This window comes from Ammodytes marinus, assembly GCF_949987685.1.
Source record: "Ammodytes marinus genome assembly, chromosome: 3".
NCBI lineage: Eukaryota > Metazoa > Chordata > Actinopteri > Uranoscopiformes > Ammodytidae > Ammodytes > Ammodytes marinus.
The window spans coordinates 10,327,419-10,352,716 of record NC_137232.1 but is presented as its reverse complement, the minus strand read 5'-3'; the positions used below and the strand labels follow the sequence as shown (position 1 = coordinate 10,352,716).

The following is a 25,298-nucleotide window of genomic DNA, read 5'->3' as shown; positions in this document are numbered from 1 at the left end:
GGAGTTTAAAGTGGGTGTCCTAAGCAGATGCCTGAACCACCTCAACTGTCTTCTTTCAACATATAAGAGCAGTTCTACTTGAGATATTTCCTGAAATATGAGTTCAGCCACCAAGCAAAGAAAGTTCATATTGACCTTATGATGCTATTGATTTCACTCTTTCAGCCATTCACCTAAAGCCCTTGACTACAGGTAAGGGTTAGGAAGTAGGCCGACACTAGTATAACAGGAGCTTTTCACTAGTATAATGCAGCATTTGCATTATTACTGACACAGCACCAATACGCCTGTTAGTTTCATGCCCCATTTTACCATCATGTACGATCATGATTTAATTTTTCTACTCTTCTATAATTAATCCCTAAAAGAACAAACCAAGATAAATGCTCACCAAATGCTAACTTTTATGTAAAAGCCGCCACCAATTGTGTCCCATGCTGAAGGCACAATTCCTTCATTACTTCACCATTACACTATTTACGAATTGTAAATGTATCATCTCATTAGGCATGGTGTGTCTGCATCTGAACCCAAACACACACTTTAGCTAGCTCCTACTCTTCAATTGTTCCCTGTAACCTTGAGACATCTCTGGATGGCATTACTCTGCTGCTTCCATTTGATTTTTATTTATTTAATAAAAGTGTCAGGGTGAGACACTTATTTTAGCAAAACTTATGGCAATTTATGCAAACTGCTTTCAGTAAAAGTCTTTCAAATCGCTGCATAAAAACATACCCAGGAGAGATTTAGTGCGTGTGTGTGTGTACGCTTACAGTCACATACAACACACACACACACACACACACACACACACACACACACACACACACACACACACACACACACACACACACACACACACACACACACACACACACACACACACACACACACACACACACACACACACACACACACACACACACACACACACACACACACACACACACACACACACACACACACACACACACACACACACACACACACACACACACACACACACACACACACACACACACACACACACACACACACACACACACACACACACACACACACACACACACACACACACACACTTTTTGCACCGTGACATCATTTGTCCATGCTGGCCTGTGTCTGAGTTAATGGTTAATTAATGCTCTGGTAGAGCCGGGTCTCAGGGGAGAGCTGGATAGACACCCACTGACTTTCCACTGCCAGAGGTCAGATGCTCCCTTACCTAACCTCTCTTTTCCACTCAACTTTCTTTCCTCTTCTCTATTCTTTCCATCCTATCTTCTCTATCTCTCTCACTCTCCTTCCCACGTTCTCCCCCTCTCAATTCTCATTGCTCCCTCAGTTTGTTATTTTCCACTTTTTCTGACCGCCTGTCAATAAGGTGACTTCTTCATTAATCAACATTTCCCATCATTGCTGTCTCTCTCTCTCTCTCTCTCTCTCTCTCTCTCTCTCTCTCTCTCTCTCTCTCTCTCTCTCTCTCTCTCTCTCTCTCTCTCTCTCTCTCTCTTTCTCTTTCAGTTTACTTGTGCTCAGTTGTCACAAAGTTAGTGGCCACAGAGTTTGTACTAGCTCCCCTCCATAGAGTTTTTCTGTGGGCAATCGTCAAAATGTTCAATAAATGGAGAAAGAGAATATACTCTGCGTTTGATCCCCGGCCACAGTGCAGTAGTTGCCTTCCTTGTTATGTGCAATCAGTCTCACTAGCTCAAATACAGATAAAAAGAAGCGCACTTGATGATGATGATAATGATGAAACATTCACGGAAAATGTTTCATGCAGTCACAGAAGAACTAATAATGGTCTTTCGCCTGAAAGATTGAAAGAAGGGTTATTATGTAAACCTTGTCTTTCTCCACCAAAGTGCATTTGTTAGCTGCAGTTACTTTAATTGATGGTTTAAGCTTTTCTTTTTCATTTCTAACCTACCACTTGACTGTTTACCTTATTTTAGCTCAGTTTTTTTTTCTTGTTAGCACCGCATCCACTTGCAGCCGGCATGTATTTTCAGAAAAAAAGATAAGAAATTATGAACCAATGCAAACCCCCAATATTCAGAAGCTTTCAGGTAATACTAGAAAATGTGGTCTAGTGGCCAGACGCAAGACGGTAAGGTTGATCTGTGCCTGACTGGTGTCTATGCAGGCATCTGTATGCTAACCACATCACTAGAGCACAAGGTGGTGATGATGTTATGTATGGACAAGAACTTTGCTACTTCTTACATCAGAAACAGGACCATCATTGTCTTTCCTATAACACCATGTAATACTTGTGAAACAGTGGAAGGCAGCTTTCACTGCTTTTATTCTTGGCTTTTCACATCTGTGGTAACACACAGCCCTGTTCTTACAGTCTGATGTCAGAGAACAAGGCAGGGTGCAGTACTTATAATGGGGGTCATCATGTTCCTCCTCTATTAAAAGTTGCCTAATACTCGTCCCCAGTCAGAGAGAGATGCTACATCTCTTACATTCCTGTGCTGTCAGAATTATAAAGTGTTGGACTCTTCTTCCAAATCTGGCCCAGAGATTTTAAATGTAACTCGACTTGACTGTGTTGTCACGTAGCTGCTGAAGCTGTGCATAGTTGACTGCATGCAGCAGCCCTGGATACCATCTTAATTAAAAGTGAATGTTAGCCTCAATCAGTGGTTCTCAAAGTGGAGCCCCGGGACCGCCAGCAGTCTTACTCTGGTTGGCCAAATCTATCCTAACTGCAGTGCAGACAAATTAGCATATCTGACAACAGCAACATATTCTGTGGTTTTTTGGGACCATAATGGTAATAACTCAATAATCTGGGGATCCTTGACTGCCCTCGATAACAGTTTAATTAAAAGTCCCTATGTGTGGAATTTCCATTTATTTTGATACCATATATACATATAATACATTTTCATTTGCACAAACAATTAGAAACCTGGATTTCTACAGTTGATTATCAATGGTTAGGATTGGGTTGTCTGGAAAGAATTTGGCAAAATGCCACAGTTGGCAAATTCCCATGAATCGCTAGTAGAATAATGTCTTGTGCCTGGAAATTGTCATACGGAAAAGGTATTAAAATGCATTTCCTCTCTCCCTCTTCTCTCCCTCTCCCTTTGTTTGGTTCTGTCTGTTTTCTAGCTGGTGCTGTTCTCGGGGAAGCTCAACACCATTGCCAGCATTGTGACCATCTTCTTCCTGTTGGTGTACGCGGCTGTGGACTTGGCCTGCCTTGCCCTGGAATGGGCCTCTGCACCTAATTTCAGGTACCAACACACCAGACTGCCTTACACACAGTTCACCTGTCACCTGCCCTCTTTATTTCCTACCTCTGCCATTGTTTATCCATGTGTGTGTGTCAGGAGGTGGTTGTTGTTTTTTTGGCCAGCTGGATGCTGCCATGGCGACAGAGTACTAATTAAAAGACATAAAACTGGCCACTGCTTATAGCCCCCCATATTGGAGAGGGACCGATAATAAAACGGGGGAGTTTGTGTGTGTTTGCTTTTGTAGGAGGGCAAAGCGGCCTGGGTTGGGTGCTCAAGTAACGGCGAATAGAGATGCTTAGGGATTAAAATGTACAATGTTGTGTATGTGCATCAGTGTGTGTGTGTGTGTGTGTGTGTGTGTGTGTTTCTCTGTGTTGTTTGTGTTCCTGAGACACTTGCAATGATCCTGATTTATAAAAGCTCACTGAAGCCATTTTCACACAACAGCAGCATCACCAGAGCGCAGCGTATATATATAGTGTATATGTACCTGGATGATTACATCATGACACTAAACATGGCCAGAGTTTGGCATTTGATTCACTCTCTAACCCTTTTTTTATGAGATGCTCCACATTTTCCTGTACATCTCCCAATCCAATAGCCTCTATTGTTAGTTTTTTTCTTCTAAAGACATACTGTCCTTGATTAAACTTTCTCCGCCGACTGTGAAATACATAGTGAACATGATGACTGCTGCTGTTTTTATTTGTTATGGAGGAGTGAAGCTGTTAAAACACCATGTATCACTTCCTTTGTTATGACAGGTTGCCTCCAGCGGTGCATTTGGTGTTATATATATACCTTTTGCAGTGATTTTTGGGAATAAGTCGTAACACATGCAATAACATTTCGAGCTGCCAACATCAAGGACACAGTCAAGTTGAAATAACGATACGGCAGTAAAGGAGTATAGATATATTGTACATCCGGAAAACAAAGGGGTTGAGATGTAATTCTGAAATCAATGAAGTCTTCCTGTGATATTGACTCGCGGCGCAAAGGGATTCAATTCAGCTGTTTGACTTGTAAATATGTGGTAGGATGACGTTAGTGGATTGAATTTATAGTTGCATACTCCATTGGAGCAGTTTGGGGATCGAATCTCTCTCTTCGAGGCTTTCACATGCATGGAGAACTTACACAAACCCCTGTTTTTCTCACCTGCAACTGATGCTATTTATGTATGGTTCGTTTAAAAAAGAGAACAGAGATTATGTGAGTACTAAGTCTCCTGTCACATTGTAGGGTAGGTGACACATGGAACAATACCCTCGGAAATGCGCTTGAATAATAATACTTGAAAAACCAAACTGCAATGCAACTGCATTTTAAAAGTATTTCCGTCATGAGCTCTGGAGAAATGTAAAGAGCTTTACTCTCGTGTTTCGTCTTTTAATGAGCCTCATAGCATATATTTCATTTGAAATTCAAGGTTATTTGCAAATATCTACTAATACTGTACATTAACCCCCAATCATTAAGCGATTTTGTCTTACAAGTAGATTTTGTATAATTGAACATTAAAAGTATATCCAGAGGCAAATGTGACTTGACGGCATGTTTTGAACATGTCCTCCTGCAGGTCCCAGTTGATATACAGTATGATGTCAATGATGATGATGATGATGAGAATGCTTGATTGAGGCAAAGAAATACATCATTTCAACTATAGTTACTATTTGGGGTTTCTATGTTGTTGACTCACTAGCTATTCAGCATAAATGTCTGCCGATCAACTTTAGTGTTTCCCACACACAGGCTACACTTTGGTGTCTCATCCAAGTATATTCATGGCTGCCTAGGTATGTGTGACCTGTTACGGCAACGACAGAGGTTCCTAAATATAGTTCAACATTATCTTGTCTGCTCTGAATCAACTGTGTACAGTATATGCCAGCACAAACAGCTAATAGCCATTGAAAGGAAAAGAGGTGGCTGTCTCTGTCATGCTATACCTACCACCTAGCCATTTGGAAAATTATGTTTTACGAGCTTTATTTTGTCAAGTTACACATTTGTACGAGTGTTAAAATGCACCACTTCAACCTGCCACAAGAGGGCACTGTCAACATCAGTAAACGGTGCCTACTGTATAGTTTTAAGTGCATTGAGGATGGTTTAAGAGTGAGCGTGAGAGATTAGTAAATGTTCTTTACATCGAGCTGTGTGCCCAGTGTTTCCTCTGGTGCCTTCCATGTCCAGTGCAGTGCGTGCTATCTGCCCATGCCTCCTTATCACTCAGTGACCGCTGGCAAAGGGCGACAGGACACAAAGTTTTGGGGCTAAACTTTTTTTTCCTACCGTTGATCTCCCTCTTCTCTCTCCCTGTCGACTGAGGGACCCGGGCCCTCGGAGCTGATAAGGCGGATAAGGCTGGGCCCGACCACATGCTTTCAGCCTCCTTCCCCCGAGTTGTTCAATCTCTTAGTTAGTTGTTGCTTTGTCACTCGGAAAAGAAATGTAACGCTGTGTTTATTGGTTGATTTTTTTTCTTCTTTTTTTTTGCTCTCCGCTTGCTGTCTGGCTCTCTCCCACGTCTCTTTCGAGGCACACAAAAAAAGTGCCATTTAGCGCCGTCTCTCCCCCTGAGAACTGCTCTGTAATTAGCATAACTAATTTAGCAGAAATATTTCTCTTTCCCTTAAATTTGCTGTTGTGTGTGTGTGTGTGTGTGTGTGTGTGTGTGTGAGGGAGGGAGGGGGTTGAAATTATGATGTAGCGGAAAAAGATGTTGGCTCGTTAAGTGTGTTTGTATTAGTGTTTGTGTGTGTGTGTGAGCGGGTGTTTGCACAAAGGAGTATACAAGTGAAGGTATGCAATTTGGAGACCATGTTTGTGTGACTAAGAACCAAGTCAAGCTGGGTGAGTGAGTGAGTGTGTGTGTGTGTGTGTGTGTGTGTGTGTGTGTGTGTGTGTGTGTGTGTGTGTTTTTCCCACATATCATTCTGTTGTCAGCAGCTTTATCAGTGGTGGCTCCAGCTGTATAAAGGGTTCCTCAGGGGTCACTGGGTGTTAAGCTGTTGAGGCTGCATGGGCAACGGCCGCTTGGACTTGTGGCTTAAAAACATGCATGAAATCACAAACACACACACACACACACACACGCACGCACGCACGCACACACACACACACACACACACACACACACACACACACACACACACACACACACACACACACACACACACACACACACACACACACACACACACACACACACACACACACAGTATCACAGGGTCACTGGCCAGGATTCAGGACCCAATTGAGCGCTCCACACTGATGCCAAAGGATGTTTGTGGAAAGCATGGAACTCGGTCCCACTCAGGCGATGACCTTCAGTCAGAGTGGACAACTGGAAAAGTAGCAACAATTTGCAGCTCAACAGAAAGAAGAAAAAAAATTAAATATTCTACTCATTGTACCAAATTGCAGGAAATTGTACTATTGCTCTAAATTGATTGTCTGTGATTTGAACCATTAGCACCAAATACATTAATAATGTCCTCTGCCTAGCAGTTTCTTTATCCGAATATGACTGATTTGACAGATTGGGGTTTATAAAAAATCCAGATGGATCATCAGCTGTGTCTGGATGGATGAGAGAAAGTAGGTTATCAGTGACTTACTATCTGTTAATGGAGGGGTTATAACGACTTAACTATGGTTGGAAACTAAAGGTTCCTGTCTCAGCTCAAACCACATATTCAGAGCTGGGTTATTAGGTTGGCGATCAGGGGAAAGAAACATTAAACTCTGTGTACGCATTATTCTTTGTCGGATGTAAAAAGCCATACGTATGCGCCGGTTATTACACCTGTCAATGACGACAACAGCAAATAAAGAAAATTATCAAGACGCATGCCTGTGGCTATTTCTAGCACCTGCGCCACTTATTTGTAAAGTGATGTCATGGTGACATGATCTTACTCATCGTCAGAAAGATGATCAATGATTTCATTATGTAGAGCTCATTACGGTGGCCCTGAAGGGCAAAGCACAACGGCCAATAGGGAAACACGACAACAAATCACTAAACACACCGACAAAAAGGAAAACATGACAACAAATCACAATGTTGTTGGGTTTACTATATGTTGATGTGCTTTGTTGTTGTGTTTCCGTAAGGAGCTCTACATATGAGTCATTGATCATCCTTCTGACGTTGAACAATGATGAGTAAGATGTGACAAATAAGTGGTGCATGTGCTAGAAATAGTGTGTGAAGTGACATTGTCCAATCACTGAGGATCCCATTTTTTGATTTGTTGTTGTGTTTTCCTTTTTGTTGGTGTGCTTTGTGATTTGTCGTCGTGTTTTCCTATTCATGGTTGTGATTTCACTTCAGGGCCTCCGTAGCTCATATTGACACAGCCATGATTACAAAGCACTTCACAAATCAGGCTCGAATGAAAACATTATCAAATGGGGAAATGATGTTTTGAATGAAGCAAAAATTATAATGTAATGCATTACTTACAAATCCTTTAAACATATGTTTATTAATGTGACCCTGAGTGACATTTTACACAAGGCTTTGTAGACTGCAAAATAATAATCAGGGAAATAGCTAAACAACTTTTCTCACTTTATATCGTATCGCCTGCAGCTATTTTTTGTTGTATCTCAGCTTGGTCTTGTGATTGCATTTTTTTTTTTTAAGTCCGGGTGTGAGTATCAAAATATGTTGATGATTATATAGTCGACAGATTATGGGCAAAACATGCACACACACACAACATGATGCAATACCATCTTACATTATCATGACAAGACTCCTTGATTATATTGTGAGTAGGTCACTCGGGTAACATACCGATCCCATCATGTAGTTGTGCTCAGGTAGTTTGTAGGACAGGTCACGTATTGAGGTAAACTGTTATACCAGGCAGATCCAATATCAAGTGATTGTGTTAAGTTCCCAAGTAGTTTCTTAAAGTCATTTGTGTCTCCACTGGTGTTGTGCCAGAGTGGGGACATCTGACGTAATGTCTGGTACACTCTCTGACCTCTCGCTTATAGAAACTTGCATTTCTTCTGTGTATGTGTGTGGGGGGGGGGGAGGTGAGAGAGGGAGTATAAGCATAAAGTTTCTGCCCCCCCCCCTCTCCCAAATATGACGTGTATTTTTGGCTGTAGGCCGGTTCTCCATCTTCATCGCTCTCCGTTTCTTTTTCTTAATGTCTCTAAGGACATGATTGGTGAGGCGATTATTTCATGGCCGCTTTTTGCTGCGTCAGCTAAGTGACATCAGTCGCTTGGAGAACAAGAGGGAGAGAGAGAGAGAGAGAGAGAGAGAGAGAGAGAGAGAGATGATTGTATAAGGGACAGTTGGGTTTCTGATGAGAGAGGGATCAAAGAGACAAAAGAAAAAAAAGGGTTGGGGAGGGTTGGCCTTGCGGGCGAGCTTTTATCGTAATTACAGCTCACTCTCCAATGGAACGAAGAGAGAGAGCGACAAGATGGGAGAATTGTGGGCGCCGCCGCCGAGGCTAAGTGATGAAGTCAAGAACAAATTGAGCAGAGTTTAAAGACAGTGGAAACGTGTAGTGCAAAAGTGGGCACGGGGCGAAGATAGGATATAGGGTTGATAAGTCAGCATGATAGTCCATGTGATCTATTATTGTTTCCTTTCAATAGTCTCACTGCAGAGACGGTGGGAGTCAACTTAACCGCGTCAGAAATGTCAGTCCTTAAAACCTGTAATGAATCCTGCCCCGACTCAGGCTTAAAGCGCCGCTAACCCATCTAACTCATTTAATTAGTGTGACATTCAACAGTGACTCAGTGTCCCATGTGGTTTAAATGCCGTTTCACAGGATTCTCCACCCCGACTGCAGTAAGTGTTTGTCATTTGTAGGGAATGCAAAACTCAACAAAAATGCTTCAACAAAAACTAAGCCATTCTATTGCTTATGGAGGCATAGTGGTGATTTGAGCTAAGTACTAATGTCAGCATGTTAACATGCTTAAAGTGCTCACATAATATAATGCTAAGTGAAGAGTTTGGAGGGTTGCTACAATGTATGCTGGTGGTGAAACATGAATATCTGTACCAAATGTACCACAGCATAGTTTTGGGGAGATTTAGCTAGAATCTAAAAATGTTCCGATATGCTGTACCAACTAGTTGTTGAGACAATTCATCCTTGGTCCAAGTGGGGGACCAGCTAACAGACTGACATTGCCATCCATAGAGGCGTTTACATTAGCATACCATTGATATCTAGCTCAAAAATCCAGTTATTCATTTTGACAAACAGGGTGTTTTTACTGTCTCAGTTGCGCATGATAAGACTCTTGAATATCAGGGCAAAATACTGTCTTTCAGCAGTATTTTGAATTTGCCTTTCTCTTATACATTAAGACAACTTGACCAATACTGTCTCATGACCGTCTCTGCCCTTTAACCCCTCTGTTTCTCTTGCTTTTAATTAAGTTTCTTGGTGCCTCCCTACCCGCCTTTCCTCTCCATACTTTAGCACTTTAAATTGTCCTGCTGTGTACGTTTTCCCCCTTCTTAAATAGTCTAAATCTGTTAGTGGATCCGTGCTGGAAGCCTGCCGGTCATTTGAGCTACGTACATTGTGTAATTACAGCTGGGACAATTTTAATGGCTGTTTATCCACACGGCTGCTGTTACTGCAGGGAAATTGGGGTCAATTACATGATCCTCCAAATATATGAGTGCCTCCATCTGCTGTGTCGCTCCCAGGGACCCAACGTCAACGTTATTTACACTTAAATGGCACACGTACGTATACGAAAGCACTTTTTGACAGATATGCGCGATAAATACAATGAATGCACTCATTCCTATGTATTGAAGCTAATGCGCGCAAACACTAACAACAGTTGGTCTGCAGCTAATTATGTGATGTTTGCTTTAATCGCTTTTCTCACAGCATCAACTCGAGTTTGGTTTTGATGCTGCATTAGGAAATGGCTGTTTGTGTGTGTGTGTGTGCGTGTGTGTGATTGGGAGTGGTCCGACTACTTTTATTTATAATAAGGGAACCATGGCCGCAATTGCATTGTATTGATTTAAAAAGTTGTATTAAAATCACCATGCCAATGTAATGAATTAAAGCCGCACCTCATTATAGTGGATAGTACTGTATATGTATGTCTTCTATGCCAGTGTGTGTTGCCTGGCCCTGAGTCTTGTCTGAGCACATGACATCTGCTACCCCATTCTGTTCATTGGTATTCAACTTACATTTGCTGTATGGCACCATGGTACAGGGCCAGATAGCTGCAGTCACAAACGGTGTAAAATTATATGTATAGTGTGGGTCAGGAGGGGTGGGTTTTAAAATAATCATGAAGTCAAAAGCCAATTATTCACAAGAAGCAACACTGACACAATGTCTGTTCAACAACGCAGCAAAGTTAATTTGAGGTAACAACTCAGACAGTCTCTACAAAATAAGGACAACATGTGAGTGACCTTGTGCATCACATTGCATTGCCTTGAGTGTATGTCACGTTATATTGTGCCGTACACGTTCAATATTTTCATTCCAAATAAAAAAAAAACAAAAAAAGGTATTAAGTGTTTTGAAAGTTTCCTGAATAATTGTAATCCTGTCTCTGGAAGGGGAGGATTTTATACCATGATTTGACACTGAAACCCTCAAGTGAAACCCAGACAAATGGAATTCTTTCATGGGTGTAGCAGCAAAAGAACCCCTCAGTGTTGGTAAAAAAAAAGTGTGTTAATTTTCCAGATGGCTTACTCACTCTTATTAAATTGCTGTATTTTATATTCTTTACTTAAAAAAAAGTGAATGTGCATAGTCTCGTATCTTCTTTTCACTCCACCCAAACAACCCAGTAGTCCTCAGACTCTCTGATTAAAATAATTGCCAGCATTTGTATATAGATTGGCATAAAGAAAAGGGTAGGGACGACCGTAAATCAGTTTGCTTTAATCCATACACTGATTTCAGTGATTTTTTTATTGTATCTGTTGTCCCCAGCTTGTATTGTATTGATATGATTATGAAAGTGGCTTCAACAAAAACACAATTATTATTTGATTTCTATGTAACTGTCAAAAACACCAACAGCATACAGTGTCGTGCGAAAGTTTGTGAACCCCTTGAGCCTTTTGGAATTTTATTTATTTTAACCATTATTAATTAATTTTTTTCAATACCAGTATTTTTTATATGAAATAACAGATGTTTGTTTATCAATTCAACATTTTTCTTTTCCAGAAAGCAATTGTTAAAATAGATAAAACAAATTATTTGACAAATGTTGTATGTGCAAAAGTTTGTGAACCCTAAGCTGCATTGCTTAAATCGAGCAAGGTAAATACAATCAGGTGGGCCAAACTGATTGATGAAATAGACCAATGTAATGAGAGATCTTGAGGGAAGAAATTGGGCGCCACTAGATAAAACAAAGATAAAACCAGGTCAGTTTAGGCCCACCAAACTGAACCCATACAGGTCAGACATGCTCAAAGGGGAAAAAATCTCAGAGGATCTCAGGAATAGAGTTTTGATGCTGCACATTTGTCTGGGGACAGCTATACATTTGTATATAAAAAAGTTTGAGCTCCATCAGCCCACCGTGAGGCAATTCATCTACAAATGGAGAGCTTTAAGAGTGACTTAACATCTGCCTAGAAGTGGACTTCCTTCAAAAATATCCTCAAGCGCCACAAGAAAAGGGATTTTTCAGGTAAAAGCCAACCCACACATTACATCTGGAGATTTGCAGACCATTTGCCACCACCATTCTTCACTTGGGAGAAGGTTCTCTTGGTGGTAGGCAGAGTTGCGTTTCTGCCCAAACATGGCGGTTTTGGTTATGACCAAACAGATCAATTTTGGACTAATCTGTCCACAGAATAAGACTTCAGGTATCTCCAGGTGCTCTCTGGCAAAGCTGTGACAAGCAGTTTTGTTCTTTTTTGAGAGCAGAGGCTTCTTCAGCAACCCTCCCTTGAAAGCCATGTTGACTGAGTTTTCTTCTTATTGTGAACCATGCACATCTGTCCCAGATGTTGCAAGAGAGGTCTGCAAATCACTAGATGTAATGTGTGGGTTGGCTTTTAACTAAAAAAATACTTTTCTTGTGGCGCTTGAAGATATTTTTGAAGGAAGTCCACTTCTAGGCAGATGTTTAGTCACTCGTAAAGCTCTCCATTTGTAGATGATTTGCCTCACGGTGGACCGATGGAGCTCAAACTTTTTTTTAATTAATTTATAGCTGTCCCTAGACAAATATGCAGCATCACAAGTCTATTCCTGAGATCTTCTGAGATTTCTTTCCCTTTTAGCATCTCTGACCTGTATGGGTTCAGTTTGGTGGGCCTAAACTGACCAGGTTTTATCTTTGTTTTATCTAGTGGCGCCCAATTTCTTCCCTAAAGATCTCTCATTACATTGGTCTATTTCATCAATCAATTTGGCCCACCTGATTGTGTTTACCTTGCTCGATTTAAGCAATGCAGCTTAGGGTTCACAAACTTTTGCACATACAACATTTGTCAAATAATTTGTTTTAACTGTTTTAACAATTGATTTCTGGAAAAGAAAAATGTTGAATTGGTAAACAAACATCTATTATTTCATATAAAAAATACTGGTATTGAAACAAATGAATTAATAATGGTTAAAATAAATACAATTCCAAAAGGCTCAAGGGGTTCACAAACTTTCGCACGACACTGTATATGCTGCTGTGGGTTCACATGGAGTTGCTCTTCACTATTCAGACAACAAAGTCATGTCCTGGAGAAGCCCATACTTCATTTAGTGAGACTTGGTCGTAATGTGTCACTGTGATAGGCTCATCTTTTTCAGGGTGGTGGTGGTGGTGGCAACAATAATAATGCCACGGACTGATAGTCTCTATTTAATATTCAGAACACTTCTTAAGTCAACTCCACTTTGCACTGCTGCACATACATGATAGCAGAAACATGGCGACGTCCATTCAACCCAGGACAAAGGCAGCGTTCCAATACCCATACTATCTACTATTTAGTATTGTAGAAAAAAGATTTAGGATGTCCCGATTCTTGTGGTCAGATTTAGTAGGATTAGAAATACCCGGATGTCTACTACATCCGGTTAAGATTTTTAGTGTTGAAAACAGCATCCTATTTGGGGCGATTCTGACCCACAATCCAGTCGAGCCGCAAGTGACGTCACATCGACGGAGCCTCCATATAAAAACAAACAGGGATGCGACGGATATAAAAGCAAGATGCAAGATCAAGGCGCAATGTTATGACAAAATAAATAAGTAAAAGTATGTCCCAGGTGTATGCCTACTGAATCCTAACTAGATTCTTTTTTATATGGTCAGATGTTGTATGTAGAATAGAAGAAAGAAAGAGTATGCGATTTGGAACGCAGGGAAACTTTAGACACTTTGCTGTTAATGTTTGATAATAATAGAAAGTCTTTTGAACCCCTAAAGTAACAAGTCTTAGTCAACCCAGACGTTCCAACCTTTTACATTCAATGTTATCTTAAGAAGAACAAACTGTCAAACTCCTGGCCTGTTTAAAAAGCTGAAGGAAGGGGATCATAGCGTTTTAACGATTATTATGGATCTGACAAGAGAAAAATGTAATCTTTGATTGCTTTCTGAAAGTGGCCTTGACAGCGTGGGAATAAGGTCAGTAGGCAGCAGTAGTAATACTCTTAAGTGAAAATGAAAGGAACATGGATTTGCTTTTGCTAGGCTTTAGTGACTTAGTATGATCTTCCTGTTTCGGTCCAAGAGGATAGATAACCGTTTTCTGAAATCTTGATTCAATTTTTTACTGAAATCCTGTATGATGCGTCAAATCTCTCTCTGTCTAGACTCTAAACTGACATTTGGGAAGTGCCTCTTCAGCGGTGTTACTATAGCTAGGAGCTAACATAAGGTACTTCTTTATCATATCCACTCAAATAGCCCTGTATCAAACTTTAAACAAAGAAATGGCAGGTTTCATAATAACCCACATGCACCTAAAAGGTCCATCTTCATTACATGGTAAATGTCAGATTACGGTCCAAACTGCAGAGCAATATCAGAAAAGCCATTCAGTTCATATATGTAGATTTCAGGGAGTGAGAGCGCGCTTACAAAATGTCAATCTTAATATTTCAGGTAAAGGTTTCCCTCAGAATGACATCATGAATAGAGAGAAGTCCATAATCAAACTGTTATTTGTCTGCGATGGAGCCAACACATTGTTGTTTGGGGGAGAAATTGCAAACTGTCAACTGTAAACTGTAAAAATTGGCAGGATTAAATCAACATAATGTAACGTCATGCAAGGTAGAAAAATAACTGAGTATTTCTGTATGTCTATAGGCTGCAAATAGTTTTAGCGGCAGAAAGGGTAAGTTTCACCAGGATGGAAGGAGTAATAGTGAGGGACTGTAGCGTTAACCAAATGTAAACACCCCCCATAGACGGTCATCCGAAATTATAATAAGAACCAAGACGCACAACTGTAAAAGTGAACCACCTCTCCATGTTGTTTTTGTTGTCTTTCTTCTCAGGCCCACCTTCCGTCTGTTCACCTGGCACACGTGCGTGCTGGGCATCGTGGGCTGCGCCGTCATGATGTTCCTGATCAACGCCATCTACGCCTCGGCCAGCATCGCCTTCATGCTGCTGCTGCTGCTGCTCATACACTACCTCAGCCCCACATCCAGCTGGGGATACATCAGCCAGGCACTCATCTTCCACCAGGTTTGTGTGTGTGTGTGACCGTAACTCATGCAAGCACGCACACATGCAGACACACACACACACATGCAGACGTACCGACGCACGCACATGCACACACGCACACGCATACACGCAGACGCACACACACACACACACACACACAAACACACTGCATTGTCATTACCAGAGCAACTAAAATCTCATCCCCCTCAGCTTTACAAGAGCCTGCACCTCTGCCAAGCAATCGTTCTATCAGGTTTATAGAGACATGCAGACACAAACATACACACACACCAACACAAACACAGACAGACTGATCTCGGCTGTCTCTCCCTCAGCCACCCCCCTGCATTTAGCAGACAAACTCACATTTACCCTTATTCTCTCTTTTCCCACACATACACACACAATACTGCCTTGTCATATCCATACAGAAGCTATCTATCACATTTATATCTGCTTTGCCAGACACACACACATCTGCATCTTTCCCCTCAGCCAAGCTCTAAACATTTATTACACACACACAGACACAAACACACACACACAGAGAAAGCTTTACATCCTCTGGCTCTCTGTGTCCTCTGGCGAGCCTGTTGCTCTCAAGGAGAGGGGGGGCCACTGTTGCCAGAAGGGCCCGTTGCCGAGGGGAGCCGTTGCCAAGGCTGTGGGCAGGGGTTAGGGGCAGGGAGGGCTGAGTGTGGCCGTGTTTGCCAGCAGCTTGTCAGGAGGCAGAACATTGTTACAAGCACTTAACTTATTGAGCTTTTTCTCCTCACCCTCCTTCCCCTCCTTCCTTATTTTCATCCTGTTCTATTCATCTCGTCCTCCTTCTCTCCCTTCTCAAACGCTGCTCTGAACCCAAAACAGCAGCAGTGGCGGGGTCAGAGGGGTGACAAGGGGTAGTACTGCCCCCCCCCCCCTTTCCTGAATCAGATTAGCCTTACTATTTGCAACTGAACGATACGATACTAAATCCAAGTGTATGTTGCTTCCCCATCGTCATATTACAATTATTGAACTTACATAGTCAAATATAAATACATGAAATCATCGCGACCCATAGTGTGGTCTCTCTTTTACTTTATTTCTAAATGAAAGCACGGGCCGCTGGCTCACACTAGCAAATATGTTTTAGACAGCAGGCGCTGGTGTTGTAAAGACTACCGCTTTTGTTCAAAGACGGCGCTAGAATCAGCAAAAGTATAAAGTTCCTCCTAGCCACTTCAACAAACAATGTAACTAATAATATACAAGTGCCAAGAACCAGGGCTATAAATTGTGTGTCATTTTAACTGATTTAAAAAAGTGCCTCCTTTCTTTAAAACTGTGCAAAAGTGTCAACCCGTGCCTGGCAAGGAGCCCAGTCCACTTTATAAGATTTCACTAATAGGCCTTGCGGGAGAGGCCGAGCGAGTGCATGCACATATCTCATACATACAGTCGTCTCAGGAGCCAGTGTGGCGGGCGGGCTGCCAACTGGGTGACATTGAAGCAGGGGACGGGAAACAACAACAACTCGCAAACAAAACAACACACTGTGGGGAGATAACGGGCGGCCGACAACGGTGTTTAGGAGAGAAAGAAAGAGTACGCAGAAAAAGACAAACGGAGGCAAGAAATACTGATGGTATCACAGGGGAGGGAGGGAGGGGGAAAGAGACAGAATATAAGCAAGGAGAGGGGGATGAGTGATTGAGAAACTTAAGTGATGGATGAGACTGAAGCCACAGAGAAATGATGATAGCATGACAGATGAGAAGACAGTGGGGAAATGGAGAGATAAAGAGAGACAGATGATTAGATGAGTGGAGGCAGTAGGACTTTGTGCCTCTGAGACGTCTTTTTTTTTTCGTTCGTTTCCCTGCGGCAATTACTGGACGGAAAACAGTTATGGTGATTACGATGGTAATAAAGTTGGAAAAGGTTGCTTTTTTTTTTTTTTTTTTTTTGAATGACGGCTGTATAGACACACACACACACACACACTAACACTTGGCAGCTTCAGAACCTGGAGCTAAACTAGTATCCCTGAAGACAATCAAGAGAGGCAAGATTTTTATTTCTATCTGGTTCTTTTCAGGCTAAATCCCTAAGTGGAGCTGCAACGCAACTAGAGTGTCATTCTTTTAGTTTGCCCAAGATTGCCTATTAAATCTATTAAATATACCCTGAGATTTTTTCAAGTGGAAGTCATTATACGGTATTTTTATTCACTCTAAAGCGACACTCTTCCATTGAAGGAAGGTATATGGCTTTAATTGGCTATATAGTCGCATAGTGCTCTAGACTCCACATTGTCGACAGCAGACGTTAACATGGCGGGTGTGTCGTCACCGAGCTAATGGTTGTTAATTGCAATGAGGTTATACAGTGAGTGTTAATCATTCCTAGTGGTCTGTATAGGTTTAAATCTAATGTTTGGTTCCACTTGATGCCATTTCCATAATGGTGCGTTGATGCCACCTCATCAACACACTGTCAGAATCCTAATGATGGTTGTGTTATAGTACGCATTAATGTAAACAAATACACACTAGCATTTAAGCATAGGCGATTATGTGAACAGCTTGATTGACATAAGTGCTACGTATGCATGTAAACAAGTACAGCCACGTATGCAGTGCACCCAGATACATACAGTACAAACAAACAAACAAACCCTTTGGGACTGCCACATTCCTCCATCATAATGGGTTTTTGATTAGAGGTCTAATGTGTTTTTCTACATAAGAGCACATGCATACATATAGGATGGAGCCCCCCCCCCCATACATGTTATTCATTTTAATTTGGTATAACGACTTAAATGCTCATATGTGACATGCTTAAACATAGCATTTCAATTAATCCTAAAGTCAGTGGACTGTTTACTTTTCTGACTTGAACTGTTGGGATTTAAGGGCCTCTCTCAATTAATTTTGGACTAGAAGCTGAGGTTCAAAGTTTGTTTCATGGCCTTCAGGTACAAGCTGCTGATGAAGGTACATGTAATATGCTGAAGCTCCAACAAAGCTTCTCAATTGACCTTGTGGGTGCATCAGCCAGGGATTTGTAGTATTCCCATAGTGTTTAATTGGTATGTTTTATTATCATCCATGTCTTCCCATCAATTCCACATAATAAACTAACATGTGAAATTAACTTAGATGAGTAACCTCATCCTAAACCTGAATATACAGTAGCGTCTAATGGTCTTGAGCTTGTATGACAGTTAATCTGTAGAAGACTATGTGGGTTGGCTTTAATATGCACTTATACATGCAACATATACAGCACAGCACCAGCAACTCTCGCTTAACGTCAAATTGGGCTATTAACACTCATGTTAAAAGGTGGTTGATTTAACACATCCATGTTCCTGGTGCATATGAGATGATACAGTATAATTGTGGATGTGACATTCATTATTGGGTTTTATTATAAGCTGTTGCATGGACCCCATGTGAGATCATAATGCACCAATGATCCATAAAAGATACTTCCCCTTTCTGCACACGTCTCCGATCATCAGAAAAACATGAAACCGATATTAAGTATATAAGTGAGACTTGTTCATGTCTATACTGTACAGTATATGGCCAGTTTTATATTTCCTTAATTAAAAGTCTGCAGTGATTTTGCAAGCCCAAGGCATGCCCTATATCAAATTTGTAGGCCGTAAATGCCAATGTAATGCAAAATAATCTGCTCCACGAGTGTTTTAAGAGTCCCATCACCTCAAGACATGGATTACAAGTCCTCTTACAACTGCAGAGACAGTTTGGTTTAAAGGAATAGTTCAATATTTGAAATGTTTAGCTTTTTGCCAAGTCACTGTCCGGCTCAGGAAAGGGTGACAGAAACCGTTTTTGTAACAGTGTGTGCATTTATGATGTAGAAATAGGGCAAAGGACGCTCATCCAGGTTAGTTTAGCTCAAACGCTAGTAGTCAAGGGGAGCAGGTCAAAAGATACACTTTACAACATCACTAAGCACTCCTGTGGGCTTGTTGGGACTTGTTTATTAACCACCAGATTTTTACACGTTATGTCATTTAAAAAACAAAATACATGCTGGAAGGAAACCAGGAAAGTGTATTGTATTTGATGAACATACTTTCTAATCAAAACCCTTGTCCCAATTCTCTCCTGTCTCTCCTGTAGGTGCGTAAGTACCTGCTGATGCTGGATGTGAGGAAGGACCATGTGAAGTTCTGGAGGCCTCAGATTCTGCTGATGGTGTCCAACCCTCGCAGCAGTGTGGGTCTGATCACCTTCATCAACGACATCAAGAAGAGCGGCCTCTACGTGCTGGGACACGTCCACCTGGGAGACCTCAGTAAGGACACTCACACACTGTCTAGTATGTGATGTGTTGATCTTTGCTACTCAGTATATTACACTCAACAAAAATATAAACGCAACACTTTTCTCATTTTTCATGAGATGGACTTAAAGATCTAAAATTCATTCCAGATACACAATTGTACCATTTCTCTCAAACATTGTTCACAAATCTGTCTAAATGTGTGATAGTGAGCACTTCTGCTTTGCTGAGATAATCCATCCCACCTCACAGGTGTGCCACATCAAGATGCTGATCTGACATCATGATTAGTGCACAGGTGTGCCTTAGACTGTCCACAATAAAAGGCCACCCTGAAATGTGCAGTTTTGTCTCACAGCAAAATGCCACAGATGCCACAAGCATTGAGGGAGCGTGCAATTGGCATGCTGACAGCAGGAATGTCAACCAGATCTGTTGCTCGTGCATTGAATGTTCATTTCTCCACCATAAGCCGTCTCCAGCAATTTCGCACAGCCATTGAAGAGGAGTGGACCAACATTCCACAGGCCACAATTGACAATCTGATAAACTCTATGCGAAGAAGATGTGTTGCACTGCATGAGGCAAATGGTGGTCACACCAGATACTGACTGGTTCTGAGTCCCCAGACCCCCAATAAAGCAAAAAAATGCACATTTCAGAGTGGCCTTTTATTGTGGACAGTCTAAGGCACACCTGTGCACTAATCATGATGTCAGATCAGCATCTTGATGTGGCACACCTGTGAGGTGGGATGGATTATCTCAGCAAAGCAGAAGTGCTCACTATCACACATTTAGACAGATTTGTGAACAATGTTTGAGAGAAATGGTACAATTGTGTATCTGGAATGAATTTTAGATCTATAAGTCCATCTCATGACAAATGGGAGCAAAAACAAAAGTGTTGCGTTTATATTTTTGTTGAGTGTACATTGACTTTATACACACACAGCCGCCATGTTGGAGTTGACTCTTATTTTGAAAAACCTGGTGATGAATCAGTTGAACATGATCAGGAAACCGGACAGTGACCACGTTTACCTGCACAGCATATTCTTATTAAGGCCCCATACTCCAAATAAGGTGTTTCCATGTGCAGTAGCTATGGGAATATTGCCATTTACGAATAAACCAGCATATTATGAATGGAATAAACCAGTGCCGTTCAATAGAGGTAGAGGTAAAAGCGTTATGATGTCTGATGTCAGTGCATATTTTTTCGACAATAATTCCCATCCAAGGAAGATCAACACCTTTTGTCATCAAAGGTGTTGTGCATTGTTTGGTTAGCCAACAATTACACCTCTACTTTTAAAGAACACAATGGCTTACACAATCTAATTTAACAACAGTAAACCAGGGCAGGCGTCGCAAACTAGGACAACTCCTTGAGCTCTTTTTCCGTAATCAGGTCATCAGGAGTACTTGACCAGCTACTTCTCTGCACCGTTTCTCATCAGAACAAGCACAGTGTGACAGCCCGACTAATAATTATGGGCAGAAAGAATCAGGGAAGATGATGAGATATAGTTTTGGGATAATCAAACTTTATTAGGATGATTAGAGGAGGCAATGACAAAGCTTTTTTTATTTTTTATTATTTCAGCTTCAACATTACTGCTGAATTGTGAAAGCAAATGGTTGTTATTGTTTCACTCTTTAACGGAAAAAAAGTAGTAGTATTTGTGACTTTACTTAAGTGTTATCGTTCAAGAGCAGGGTGAGTTTTTCTTTTCTTCAAAATATACATGTTGGTGCATGAATTAGAAGAATGCCTGCCTTCTTCACAATGCATCTTTCAGCGTGTCTTTTAAAAATGCTAGACCTTTCTCCATGACATCAGCTCCTCTGCTTCTATTTGATTTTTTTTTGTCCGAGGGCACAAATTGCACGCACAATGCTCAAGAGGCTTCTCCTTTCTCTCCACACACTAACAGATTCTAAGAGGAGCAGGGTCATGATTGTTTTCTTTGTCTTTTGAGGATATTGTTGAGGGAGGGATGGAGGGGTGGGGGGGGTTGATGGGATAATGGGACTGACCCTGAATGAAGTCTTCACAAATCCTCTTTAGTGTTGAAACAAAATAATTATATGTGTATTAGTGGCTGAAGAGCCCTTGTGCTGATGAGGCACTTGGGTTTTTAGAGAAATATGGAGTTATTCATTCACGTAATTACATTGAAGAGGGCTTTGTTGTTGAGGACTCCCAGCTACTTCCCACATTGCCCCCCTAGTAAGTCCATCCATGTGTCCCCTTACTTATCTATTCTCTTAAGCTAAATACAAAGAACTCTTATATAGGAAGACCAGTGATCTTAGAGTTTTAAAGGTCTACTTCTCTGCTATGAAAAGCTCTTTGATGTGGCTTTTGGATTAAGCTTTACGTACATATTGATTTTTTTTTTCTTGAATGATTGATTACCTGCCTGCCTGTTTTTTTTCCCCCAGTATCTTTCTCTCCGTCTCACATTCTGTCCACACTGTCATTTGCTCTTGCATCTCAGCATCTCGTATCGTATGTCTGTCACGCTCTAATTCCAGTATTCCAGTCATATAGGGGCTGCTCCATTAAAGCAAAAAAAATCATGATCACAATTATTTTGATTGATGTTGAGATCACGATAATTCAACACAATATTTACATTGGTGTTGGAAACATCATGCGTTTAGTAACTTTATTTTGAAATGTATTGGGAAAAAGCTGTCTTTTTTTTTGAACAGTGGATTTCTTTGATTTTAAATAAAGTTCAACTGTAAAATCAAAACATGTCCTGACCTGACGTTGACCAAAACAATATTTTGTAATCTTGTGAGTCATAATTGTTGGAAGACGAAAAATGCGATTGCAATCAAAGATTCAATTATTTGCACAGCCCTACTGTCATACTTACTTTTCCTTCAGTCTCTTTTGACTCCTAACACACCTCTATATAAGTGTTCGCTACGTGTCTCACCTCCTCCTATCTTTGTTTTTTTCTCCCCCCCCCCCCCTCGCAGACACTCTACCGTCGGACCCTCTGCAGTCCCAGTATGACTCTTGGCTGTCCCTGGTGGATCATCTAAACATCAAAGCTTTTGTCAACCTGACGTTGGCCGATTCTGTGCGTCACGGAGTCCAACATCTCCTCTTCATCTCTGGACTAGGTCAGTGTCACAGTCTTCTCGACAGAATGCCTCTGATGGGCAATGAGGACACTGGGAAGCCTATACCTTGATATCTGTATTTATAAGTACAATTTTCTTTATTAAAGCCACCATGTGAAGTTTTTGCTTCCTATGATTACAGCATTTTTATAATTGTTTTATGTTGGCATATATTAAAGTTATTGTTTAAAGAACAACTAGACAATACTGTTCAAAATTGGTGCAACCAATAGGAGCATCGATGTCAAACATTTGCTAATTCTAGTCATTTTGGCTAAAAATCTCTTCAATGTAATTTTTAGTTCATGTATTTCAGCTTGTTGTCAGCCGTTTTTCTTTTTTTAAATCTCACTTTTCATTTAGTCCCGCTTATAACGCTTAACTAATGTTTCTGGTCATGCTGTGCCCTATAGTAACACCCACTCCAAACCTTAAAGACACCTGACTTGTAGTTCATTCCTTGTTATTTTTCTGTCTACCTGCTTCACTCATGTCTTAACTTTGACCACTCTTATTTTCTCCCGCTCTTTCTCCTTTCTTTCTCTCTTTGGCTCACCACCAGTTCTCACTCAGGTACTTGACTTCTTCACACTTTCTCCTCTTCATCTGATAAAAATCCCCAATCCTCTCTTCCTCTACCCTTCACTTAACAGATCAAGAAATCAATGGTAACACTGAAGAAAAGACTTGCATTTGATTGTCAGAATCTCAATCTTTGGCTCATCTTTCTTTTCTCCTCTTCTCGTAGGCGGGATGCGTCCTAACACGCTGGTCCTCGGTTTCTACGACGACTGTCTTCCTAAGGACAAGCTGATTGATCCCAACCTCTCCCCCACTCAGTACACAGATCTTTCTGCTCACTTGCAGGAGCTGGAGGACGGATCCACTATGTTCCACTTTGCCCCCCTGCGCGGCTCCAGCGACAGGCAGCAAGACCTGGGCGAACAGGGGGACGGCAACGGCAAAGCCCTGGGTCACCGGGAGTATGTAGCCGTCATCGCCGACGCCATGAAGATGCTGAAGAACGTGGTGCTGGCCCGATACTTCTGTGACTTCGACCGGGCCCAGGTGCTCTCCCCTAAGGGACCCGTGTATGTAGACGTGTGGCCAGTCAATCTCCTGCGTCCAGACTCCAGCAGCTACGTGGACACCTGCTCCCTGTTCCTGCTGCAGCTGGCCTGTATCCTCAACATGGTGAGAGCCTGGCGCAAGGCCACGCTCCGTCTCTTCCTGTGCGTGGAGGAAGGTCGCAGTGTGAGAGGCTCGGAGGATAAGCTGGGTCTGCTGCTGAAGGATCTGAGGATCAAAGCCCACGTCTACCCCGTGCCCTGGGACCAGCAGGTGGCGCTACACTGGCAGCGGCAAGGCGAGTGGGCCAGGAAGCAGCCGCAATCGTCCGACACCAACGAAGAAGAAGAAGACAGGAAGCCCAGTATAGAGGAGGAAGAGGAGAACGAAGATGATTATGTGAACAGCTTCCCGTCTAACGCCACGCGTCTGTCCGATGACTACCTGTCAGCCGTCAATAAGATGATCCTGGCAGCAGCACAGCCTGCCCCCGCCGTGCGCTTCCTCTACTTGCCCCGCCCCCCGGCCGACACCCGGCGCTACACCACCTACCTGCACCAGCTGGAGCTGCTGACTAAGGACCTGGGGCCCACACTGCTCATCCACGGAGTCACACCTGTCATCACCACTGACCTGTGAACACTCCCCTCTTCACTTTAGCCTCGTTTTCACACTGAGCGGTACAGTTTGGTTTGGTACGGTACTGCACACAATTACTCGCATTTCCAATAAGCAACTGTGCCGTTTTTTCCGTCACCCTTTTGTTGGGGTACCAGGCGGTCACAAAGGGTCTCCAAGAGGGCGGAGCTACACTCTGCAGTCAGTTGATTGGTCGACAGGGTAGTCATATCGTGCGAGAGATACCACAGAACAACCATGTGTAATCACCTCGGCAAGAGTGTAAAGTGTTGTGTTTAGAGAAAAATTTCGACATGCAGCTCCTAGTTTACTATATTGCAGTGTTTTTCAAACTGTGGGGCGTGTTTGAAAACACGCCCCACAAGTACTATGGCAGGGGGGGCGCGGATGAATGTGAAAAAAATATATATTTAATTATTATTATTTTTTTAGTTTGTGTTTTTTATATTAACATCACTGCATAGCTGCACAAGAGTTCTTCTGCTTCGTTCCTCTCACTGCATTTGAATGCATTCATTATATTACAGAGAAATATGTCTTGTTAAAGAAAAAGAGCCCAACCCAGAGGACCCTGCATAATTTATTTTATTTTAAATTAATATTTTATGAAATATCCATGTGTCTTTCTTCAATAGCTTCTAATTCATCAGACCCAGTGTCTCCAAATGATTTGTTCACACAAAATTCCTCATATTAAGCCTCTTAATTTTCCTCTCAAAGTGCACCAGATTCATGCATTTCACTTTAAAAAGGTGAAAAAAAAATCTCCCGGGGTGGCATACCCCTGGACCCCCCTAGGAGGGTCTGGTTCTCTGCTGGCTACTATTTTCCCCCAGCAGGACATAGGAGGCACTAGCGAAAAAACACTGGGTGTGTGAATGACATTGAAATTTACACACTCAGTCCATGCTTAAAGGAAGCAGGATTAAAACACTGGATTAACATGTTCAAATGTATTTTAACAAAACAAAACAAAAACATACTTAGATAAAGATGTTAAAATGTATTAAGAAATGTGTTTAAAAACGCACATTTTTTTTAGAATGTTTTAAAAAATATGTTTACATTTGTAAAATAATTAAAAGATCTTTCAAAACACACAGGGATTTAGAACTTTTTTTTTTGGGGGGGGGGGCTCCGCTGAAATTTGTTCTCTGAGGGGGGGCTCACTCTCTCA

At 41.7% G+C, this 25,298-nt stretch overlaps 1 protein-coding gene across 1 annotated transcript in view; it reads left to right on the top strand.

Moving 5' to 3' along the window:
• Window positions 1–24,949, top strand: part of LOC307248775 (solute carrier family 12 member 9) — a 76,716-nt gene extending 51,767 nt beyond the window's left edge. The window contains exons 9-13 of the mRNA XM_080025274.1: window positions 3,136–3,260; window positions 14,789–14,981; window positions 19,106–19,280; window positions 22,268–22,414; window positions 23,163–24,949. Coding sequence (XP_079881400.1) covers window positions 3,136–3,260; window positions 14,789–14,981; window positions 19,106–19,280; window positions 22,268–22,414; window positions 23,163–24,121 — 1,599 coding nt within the window. The 3' untranslated portion in view covers window positions 24,122–24,949. The remainder of the gene's footprint in view (window positions 1–3,135; window positions 3,261–14,788; window positions 14,982–19,105; window positions 19,281–22,267; window positions 22,415–23,162) is intronic.
• The last annotated feature ends 349 nt before the right edge of the window (window positions 24,950–25,298 follow it).